Below are 10,084 nucleotides of genomic sequence, written 5' to 3'. Positions count from 1 at the left end.
CCGGTCACCGAGCTAATGAAGGCTCAGCAGGCGAACGTTTTCGTCTGCACGCATTCGGGGGCGGGACTTCCATAGGCTTCATGTGGTGGCTGGTTTTCGTGTTTTTTTCAGCATTTTTCAGGGCGCTGAGTCCTGAGTCGGGACCGAAGGGAATGGAACAGGCGAGGAGAGGCGTTGGCCCCGGTGCCCAGAGGCGTCTCTGAGGCCCCCTGAGTCTGTAGTTGACTGCGGTGCCCTCGTTCCCGCCACTTCCACCGCCTCTTCCTGCTCCGTTCTTCCCACCGACCGGTGACCCCGGTGACCGAGGCTGCGCCGATGAGGCCGGCTCAGGTGGGTGCTGCGTCTCCCGGTCCCCCACCTGGCCCGACTCCCGCCTCCGAGTTCTAAATACGGACGGAGGGGCGCCCGCTTGGTTCCCTGCCGGTCAGCCCCAGAGTCCAGAACAGAGGGCGGCCTTGGGAGGGGTCCCCTTTCAGCCCGTGGACTGGAGTGAGGGAAAGTGTTCTCTCGGGGGGCCCCCGGTGCACGGCTTGCAGGTGCTACGGAGTCGGCAGCATTGGGGAAACCTGGGGTCGCTTTTGTCGTGGACAGAGGGGGACGAGGTGTCTCACCTGAAACGGCAACCCGAGCAGGTGGAATCCATGGAAGGTTGTGAAGGGATTGGGGATGGGAGAACCGTGTCCAGAGTTAGAAGTTAAAAATTGGGAGAACGGGATGCGAATGGAGGCAGGGAGACTGCTGAGGACACCACCGCGATAGACCCCAGGAGAATTATGACAGGGGCTGGGCCAGGAAGGTAGCGCGACATTGGGAGATGGGATGAGATTCTGCATAGATTTCATTGATAGAGCCTACAGGACTTTCTGATGTGCCATGTATAGCTATGAGCAGAAGTAGGGAGTGAAGGACCATCTCAAGGTTTTGTTTGTTTTTGTTTTGTTTTTGCGGTTTTGGGGGGAAGCAACCACAAGGAGCAGTTTTCAGAAGATAATGAGTTAAATTGTGGATGTGTGACCCTAAGATACCTCAAGGTGGAGACGGCACATAAGTATGTGGACATGAAGGTCTGGATGCGGGGGAAGGGGGCTGGACTGTATCTGTCAAACGAGTGGAGGGTGTGGACTGAACCAGGGCATGGCCTGGGGATCAGATTGAGGAGGGGGATTTTTAAGGTTGTTATTTCTGATGGGCCCTGTAGTGAGTGTCAGGAGGACTGAGACTTTGAGTTTGGGGCATTAGGGGTTTCATCATCCCTGATGTTCTCTTCATAAAGGAGCATATCTGGCATAGGAGCTACTCTGGTCTGTGTCTGTAGAAAAGAATACCTGGATGTGGTGAATTGCCGGCCTGGATGGAGATGAAGGTGTAAGGTCATGTAGACTGAGCCCTGCTGGTCAGCTCTGCTCTTATAGGAGAATCCCTGTGGGACAAAGAAATAGCCACGTTTGTGGAGCAGATTGGTTCCAGACAAGCACACTTCTGACACACCTCTTCCACCCCTCAGGGCAAGAGGAATGAGAGCACTATAGTCAAGGGACTCCTTGAGGGGATCCTTTGCAAATAGGAAACAGGCTTGTTTGCAAAAAGGAAAAGTACCTGACCTGCCTGTTCAGACTCTCCCTAAAACTCATTAAATTCAAAATGTATGAAACATACTGATCAAAACATCTGTTAACCAGTATCCTTCTAAATATGTACACATAGAGGGGCATTTAGAAATGAAGACATTCAATAAATTAAACATAGGAACACTTTAAAAAAATTGCTTGAAATTTAATTTACCTGTAGTATTGATAATAGTTTAGGTGTTAGCAAATTTAGTGGAATGTTATATATCCCATTTTCTGAAAACCTTAAAAAGCAGAAACAGGAGGGGTGGGATGAGTTGGGAGATTGGGATTGGCATATATATACTCTATATATAAAATAGATAACTAATGAGAACCTACTGTATAGCACAGGGAACTCTACTCAATGCTCTGTGTGACCTAAATGGGAAGGAAATCTAAAAACGAGGGGATATATGTATACGTATAACTGATTCACTTTGCTGTACAGCAGAAACTAACACAACACTGTAAAGCAACTATACTCCAATAAAAACTAATTTTAAAAAAAGAAGAAACAATGCAAACCCACATTTTGAAAACCCACTCCCTTCATTTGCACTGAAAACACGAAAAATTGGGAATCTTATGTATAGTTACAGCTGACAGGTAGTGTGTCCTCTTATGTTTAATACTACTATCAGCCTTATGAGGTAGAAACCATTGTTATCTCTATTTTACAGTGCAGGAATTGAGGCTCAGGGAGGTTTAGTCTTTAAAGTAGAGTCACACAGCTGATAATAGTGACACTGAGGTCAGAGAAACAGCATAGACCATCAGGCTGAGACCATTTTGCTCCAGGGCAGGCCATAGGTGATAGTCTAGCCCAGCCTGTAGATTCCTAACGTGGTTTCCCATTTCTCATGGCCTCCCTCTTCCCACAGGTTCCCATGGCATTTGCAGAAATGTTGATGGACCTGTATGGGTGAATGGAGGATGTGCTAGACCTTCATCCACCCCAGTTATCACCCTGATGGTTCTGCCACTCCCATGTAAAGAATGCTGGTGGCCTGAGATTGTTCACCCATCCTTCTCCCTTCCTTGAGTCTGAAGTCCCTGTGGTTTCACCAAGGCCTAGGGTCTTGAACTCAGTCGCAGATTATGTGGAGCTGTTCCCATTTCCAACAACTGATGGAGTAAGATGTGGAAGAATGTCGTGGGCACAGGATCCAGAATGTCCAGACGACTGGAGGTGAGACTGAGCTGGAATATTCAGGGAACTGCAAGTCCGCTACATGTGATAGGATTACGGGTGGGGGGAGTGAGTGGAGGGTAGAGGCACACAGTTATCAGGTCTCAATTACAGCCTGAGGTTTTGGGCCTCTAACCCGAGGGAAGTAGGAGCTAGGGAAGGTTTGAAGCAGAGGAGCCAGGTATTTGACCCAGATTGAAACCGGCTGTGTCTAGCCGCGGGAGATACTGTGTGAGAGGGAAGGTAGAGGTAGAGTGACCTGGGGGAAGTGACTGTGGTGGACGTTGGTGGTCGCTGGACAAGAGTCATTGCCGTGGAGGTAGTGGAGTGGTTGCCTTCTGTTTGTGTTCTGAACAGACCTGCCCACATTGAGTGATGTGGAGAGCGTGGGACTGGGAGATGAGATGGAAGGGCGAGTCAGAGGTGACCCCAAGTTTCCGGCTTTCTCTGGAAAGATGTGTTCTGGACACAGTGATCAGTGGAAATAAGGAGAGAGAGGCACTGATGTCACTGGACCTTGTATCTCTTCCACACTTGGGAAGTGGGGGTGGAGGTTGAGGAGGGAACGGATGTGTGGGGGGAAAGAGTAAAGATGCTGTAGAAATGAGCTGCGCATTGATTGAACCATCCCCATTTTGGTGGGGACTTGTGGTTTTTACAGACATGGCCATACATTTCTCTCAGGAGGACTGGGGGCTCCTTGATGAGGCTCAGAGACGCCTGTACCGCCATGTGATGCTGGAGAACTTTGCACTTCTCTCATGACTAGGTAAGGCCCTCATAACCCTTCTCCCCCACAGTGTCCTGGGCTGGGCTGTTTTTACCAACCAAACCATGGGTAATCCTTCCTTCCTTGGTTTCCTAGCATATGTGTGTGGGAGCCATTCCCAGGCTGTGTGCACCGTACTGCCGCTCCCCAAGCAGCCCCATCCCGTGTTGCTCTGAAACCTTGCCTGTCCCTGGTCAAGTTACTCTGTTCAGATGCATGGAGGCCTTCCCCCTTCTTGCTGACATTTTGGGGGGCCTGCCTGTGGCAGAAATACATGCTTACTACTTGTAGAGACCACTGACTCTGTGAGACCCTCCTCTGTAGTTCTTGCGATTTTTGAATGGGGGCCGTCGTGTGTCGGCTCGCTCTGGGGCATGCTGTCCATTCCCTTTCCCTGTGTTTCACCTGGGTTGGTCTGTGCCAGGTCCCATAGAAGTGCTCACCATGAGGCAGAGGGAGGGCCCTGAGTGTCTTGACAGGATGGACTTACTCCGTCAGTGCCAACAAGAGGTGGCTCTGGAGCTTAGGAGCTGGGAGAGGGTGTGTTGTCAAAGCTGGCTTCAAATCACACTGGAAGCCAGGCCTTTGTCCACCACTGGGTGATGCCAGGGACAGTGGTCACACTTCATTTCTACATTTTCTTTCCCATTGTCATTTCTAATCTTCCAGTCCTTGGCTCCCCTGACTTTTGTAGTCTCCACCACCTATTTGTTCCTTTGCCGTGCTGTCAACATTTGACCCACACTTAAGCTATTGTGACGTTTGCACATATCTTTTTTATCTAAGTTAAAAGTTCCTGTATTTTTTTATTGAAATATAATTGATTTATACAATGTGTTAATTTCTACTGTACAGCAAAGTGATTCAGTTATACATATACATTCTTTTATTTTTTAATATTCTTTTCCATTATGATTTATCACAGGATATTGAATATAGTCCCCTGTACTATACAGTAGGACCTTGTTGTTTATCCATCCTATGTATAGTAGCTTACATCTGTTAACCCCAACCTCCCACTCCATCCCTCCTCCAACGCCCTCCCCTTGGCAACCACCAGTCTGTTTTCTATATCCATGAGTCTGTTTCATAGATATGTTCATTTGTGTCATATTTTAGATTCCACATATAAGTGAAATCATATGGTATTTGTCTTTCTCTTTCTGACTTACTTCACTTAGTGTGATAATCTGTAGTTGCATCCATGTTGCTGCAAATGGTATTATTTTGTTTTTTACGGTTGGGCAGTATTCTTTTGTATATATGTAGCACATCTTCTTTATACATTCGTCTGGAGATGGACATTTAGGTTGCTTCTATGTCCTGGCTATTGTGAATAGTGCTGCTATGAACATACGGGTGCGTGTATCTTTTTGAATTAGAGTTTTATCTGGATATATGCCCAGGATTGGGATTGCAGGATCATATGGTACTTCTCTTTTTAGTTTTCTGAGGAAGCTCCATAGTATTTTCCAGTGGCAGCACCAACTAACATTCCCAGCAACAGTGTAGGAGGGTTCCCTTTTCTCCACACCCTCTCCAGCATTTGTTATTTGTAGAGTTTTTAATGAATGGCCATTCTATTTGCACATATCTTTAAATAGTCCTTGGATACCAACTACTGGGTCACAATCAGACATCTCTGGCTCTGGACACAATCTTCTACCCAGTACTCACTTCTCACCAGCAGCCATGGCCTTGTGGAAAGCCATTTTCAGAAGAATGAGCTGGGGACCCTTCTCCTCCCTGCACTGTACCCCTTCCTTGTGTGCTTACCTACTGTCAGGGCTCTCCCATCATCTGAGCTTCCCAGGTGCAGCTCTGCACAGCAGGCCTTCTCATTGGCTCTGGCCTCTGTTGCTTATCAGCAGTCCTATGGATTTATTCGTAGGTGTGGGTGACACACATTTGTGGTGGGGCTGCTCCTCCCACCAGTGTCAATATGCTTCACCAGCATTTCTCTGGTTGCAGATTGTTGGCATGGAGCCCAGGATGAGGAGCCATCTTCAGAGCGAGGTGTTTCTATAGAAGTGTCACTGGCCAGGACGCAAAGCCAGGTCCCTCCATCTGGAACGCCCAGCCCTGTGAGACATGCAGCTCACTCTTGAAAGACATTTTGTCCCTGGCTGAGCAGGATGGAACACACCCTGGGCAAGGACTATACACTTGTGAGGCAAAGCTTTGCCAGCACCAAAAACGTCACATCAGAGAAAAACTTTCCAGAAAGGACAAGGGTAGGCCTTCATTTGTGAAAAACTGCACTGTCCACATGACACAGAGGACCTTCACATGCAGGGAAGGTGGGAAGGACTTCCCAGCCAGCACAGGCCCTCTCCAGCACCAGCCTCCTCATGGTGTGGGAAAGCCACATGGGGACATTGCAGATGGAGAGGACTTTCAAAATGGGCAAAGTGATTACAAGTGCACTCAGTGTGGGAACGCCTTCAGCCATAAGCATACACTGTTGACCAAGAGAAGATCCACACTGGAGAATAGCTTTATGAGAAAAGGAAATGTGGGAAGGCCTTTCTTAGAAAGTCCCACCACGAGATCATCAGAAAGTCCACACTGAGCCTGGGCTTTAGTGACTCAGAATGTGGAGTATTCTTTACAGAAATATCTGGCCTCAGTGACCACCAGAGAATTCACACAAGGCCAAGGCCTTTTGAGTGCAGCCTTCCTTAGACTGTCCCAACTCATTGGTCACCAGAAAATCCACATTGAAGAAAGACCTTACGGTTGTAGTGAGTGTGAAAACTTCTTTAGGAACTGTTCCACACTCATTAGATACCAGAGAGTTCACACTGGAGAAAGGCCTTTTGAGTGCACTGAATGCGGGAGAGCCTTCACCTGCAAACATAGGCTTGTTGACCAGAAAATCCACAGTGATGAAAACACTTTTGAGTGTAGAGCATGTGGGAAAGCTTTCAGCCACAAAGACAAAGTTGTTGAGCACCAGAAAATCCACACTGGAGAAAGGCCTTACAAGTGCAGCGAATGTGGGAAATTCTTTATGGACAGCTCCTCACTCATTATTCATTAGAGAGTTCACACTGGACAAAGACCTTATGAGTATGGCAAATGTGGAAAAAAATTTTTTTTAATTTATTTATTTTAATTTATTTTTGGCTGCGTTGGGTCTTCGTTGCTGCACGCGGGCTTTCTCTAGTTGCAGGGAGTGGGGGCTACACTTCATTGTGGTGCATGGGCTTCTCATTGTGGTGTCTTTTAATTGCTGAGCACGGGATCTACGGCACATAGGCTTCAATAGTTGTGGCGCACGGGCTCAGTAGTTGTGGCTTGTGGGCTCTAGAGCTCAGGCTCAGTAGTTGTGGTACAGAGGCTTAGTTGCTCCACAGCATGTGGGATCGTCCTGGACCAGGGCTCAAACCTGTGTCCCCTGCATTGGCAGGTGGATTCTTAACCACTGTGCCACCAGGGAAGCCCCAAATGTGGAAAATTCTTTAGGTGCTGCTACACCCTTATTAGACATCAGAAAAATCATACTGGAGAAAGGCCTTATGAGTGCATCGATGTAGGAAATGCTTTTGTTGCAACTCCACACTCATGAGACATTGGACAAATCCCACCGGAGAAAGGCCTTATTAGTGCAGCTAATGTGGGAAATTTTTGTAGTAAAACTCCAGAGTCAGTACACACTAGCGAGTTCACGTTGATGTGAGGCCTTATAAGAACAGCGAATAAGGGAACATCTTTACATACAACTCTGGTCTTGTTAAACACTGTTGAATTTACACTGGAGAAATGCCTTCTGAGTGCAGTGAATGTTGGAAAGTCTATAGCCAAAACTTCCATTCATTTGGCTCCAAAAAGTTCACACCAGAGAAAGAACTTATGAAGGAAGCAAATGGGGAAAGGACTTAAGCCAAAAGTCTGCTCTGATTGGCACTGTGAAGTATATATTATGTACTTTTGGGTTTTTTTTCCTTCTTATTGTGTTAAAATACACACACATAAAACTTGCCATCTTTTAAGTATTTTAGTATGCCATTCAGTACTGTGAGGTACATTCACACTGTTGTGCAACCTAATCTCCAGAGCTGCTCTTGTTTTGCAAAAATGAAACCCTGTACCCAGTAAATAACAACTCCTACTCCTCTCCTTCTCCAGCCCCTGGAAACCACTGTTCTCTGTCTCCTTGAATTTGAGTGCCCTAGCTGCCTCATGTAAGAAGAATCATACAGTTTTTGTATTTTTGTGAAGATTTCATTTATCAGAATCTCACATTTCATGTATCACGTGTCCTGTTTCAGAAGTCCATTCCTTTTTAACGCTATGCGTATACCACATCTTTATCCATTCATCTGGTGATGAAGACTTCCCTTGTTTCCATATTTTAGCTGTTGTTAAGAGTGCAGCTGTGAGAATGACTGCACAAATATCTCCTTGAGATCCTGTTTTCAGTGTATAGCCAGAAATGGAATTCCTGGATCATATGGTCATTTTTTTTATTTTTGGCTGCATTGGGTCTTCATTGCTGCACACGGCCTTTCTCTAGTTGCGGAGTGCGGGCTTCTCATTGCAGTGGCTTCTCTTGTTGCGAAGCACCAGCTCTAGGTGTGCGGGCTTCAGTAGTTGTGGCTCGCAGCCTCAGTAGTTGTGGCTCACGGGCTTAGTTGCTCTGTGGCATGTGGGATCTTCCTGGACCAGGGCTCAAACCCGTGTCCCCTGCATTGGCAGGCAGATTCTTAACCACTATGCCACCAGGGAAGTCCCCAATCTATTTTTAATATTTTGAACTCTTTCCTTTATTGGCTGTACCATTTTATGCTTCCATCAAAGGTCCACAGAGTTCCAGTATCTCCACATCCTCATCGACATAATTTTATTTTCTGTTTCATGTTTAATAGTAGCTATCCTAATGGATGTGAGGTAATATCTCACTGTAGTTTTATTTTATTTTATTTTCTCTTTTTTATGGCTGCGTCGGGTCTTAGTTGCAGTATGCGGGCTCTTTGTTGTGGTGCACGGGCTTCTCTAGTTATGGCATGCAGATTTTCTCTTATCTAGTTGTGGCCCATGGGCTTCTGTATAGGTGTGATGTGCAGGTTTTCTGTTCTTTAGTTGTGGCGCATGGGCTCCAGAGCGTGTGGGCTCTATAGTTGTGGCATGCAGGCTCCAGAGCGTGTGGGCTCTGTAGTTTGCAGCATGCAGGCTCTCTAGTTGAGCGCGAGCTCAGTAGTTGTGGTGCGTGGGCTTGGTTGCCCTGTGGCATTTGGGATCTTAGTTCCCCAACTAGGGATCGAACGCACATCCCCTGCATTGCAAGGTGGATTCTTTACCACTGGACCACCAGGGAAGTCCCCTTACTGCAGCTTTGTTTAGCATTTCCCTAATGATTAATGATCATGTCTTCTTGGCCATTTGTGTATATTCTTTGTAAAAATCTATGTTTACCCCTTAAAATTTTTCTTATTGGTGAGTTGTAGCAGTTCTTTATGTCATCTGGATACAATCTGCAAATGCTTTTCTTCCATTCAGTAGCTTGCCGTTTCATTCTGTTGATTGTGTCCTTTGCACAGAAGCTTGTACCTTTATCTATTTTTGTTTTTGTTTCCTATACTTTTCATGTCAATGCCAAGAAGTTATAAATCCAATGTCATGAAGCTTTTCCCCTATGTCTTCATCTAAGAGTTTTTGAGTTTACATCGTACTGTCAGGTCTTTGTTCATTTTGAGCTCATTTTTGGGTGTGGTGTAAGGTAAGGGTCCAACTTCATTCATTTGAATGCAGATATCCACTGTAATTTGTTGGAGAGACTGTCCTCCTCCCATTGAATTACATTGGCACTCTTGTTGATTATTTGATCAAATATACTGGTTTCCAGTTCTGGGCACTCTGTTCTGTTTCATTGGCCTCAAGTTTTGTGTTTATGGCAGTACCAGTGTTTTGGTTTTGTTTTTTTTTAATTTTATGAGAATATAGTTGATTTACAATGTTGTGTTAGTTTCAGGTGTACAGCAAAGTGAATCAGTTATTCGTATACATATATCCACTCTCTTTTAAATTCTTTTCCCATATAGACCATTACAGAGTATTGAGTAGAGTTCCCTGTGCTAGACAGTAGCTCCTTATTAGTTATCTTTCAGTTTTGAGTCCCTGGCTTGATGTTAGTCGTTTCCTCTTTTGGAGCAGCAGCTGATTAAGACCACAACCAATCACTGTCTATATCAGGCACTCACACTCTGGACACCATCTCTTATGTCCCAGGGCCAGGATACCAGGCAACTGGAGACAGCCTGTATGCCCCTGACCCCATGAAATTATTCCAGCTAGGTCATCCATGAGGAGCCTAGGAAACCTAGGTAGCCCCAGACCACTTGCTATGTATAGGGTGCTCCCTACAGCTCCAGGTTACTTAACTGTGTCCCTGTACAACCTGTTGTGTGCCCCGCCTGATGCCCTTGTCTCATCCTAAGCCCTAGGTAACAGAATTCTGCTTTTTATCTATCCAAGTGTCATCAAGAACATTTAAATCTTACAAAACAACTACAA

General features: G+C 46.1%; 1 protein-coding gene across 4 annotated transcripts in view; it reads left to right on the top strand.

The window, feature by feature from the left end:
* Nucleotides 1–9,425, top strand: part of LOC131744789 (zinc finger protein 304-like) — a 35,596-nt gene extending 26,171 nt beyond the window's left edge. The window contains exons 3-7 of one of the 4 annotated variants that reach the window (XR_010837862.1): nucleotides 112–330; nucleotides 962–1,048; nucleotides 2,492–2,799; nucleotides 3,461–3,568; nucleotides 5,540–9,425. Coding sequence is in view for 1 of the 4 variants with exons in the window: in XM_067019937.1 (XP_066876038.1) it covers nucleotides 3,461–3,564 (104 nt within the window). In the remaining 3 variants the exon portion in view is untranslated. The remainder of the gene's footprint in view (nucleotides 1–111; nucleotides 331–961; nucleotides 1,049–2,491; nucleotides 2,800–3,460; nucleotides 3,569–5,539) is intronic. The other 3 variants (XR_010837863.1, XR_010837864.1, XM_067019937.1) reach the window with 3 other exon arrangements.
* Nucleotides 9,426–10,084: the final 659 nt, after the last annotated feature.

The sequence above is a fragment of the Kogia breviceps genome, chromosome 18 (assembly GCF_026419965.1).
Source record: "Kogia breviceps isolate mKogBre1 chromosome 18, mKogBre1 haplotype 1, whole genome shotgun sequence".
In the NCBI taxonomy this organism is placed as follows: domain Eukaryota; kingdom Metazoa; phylum Chordata; class Mammalia; order Artiodactyla; family Physeteridae; genus Kogia; species Kogia breviceps.
Note: the sequence above shows the minus strand (reverse complement) of the source record. Positions and strands in the feature narration are given on the sequence as shown.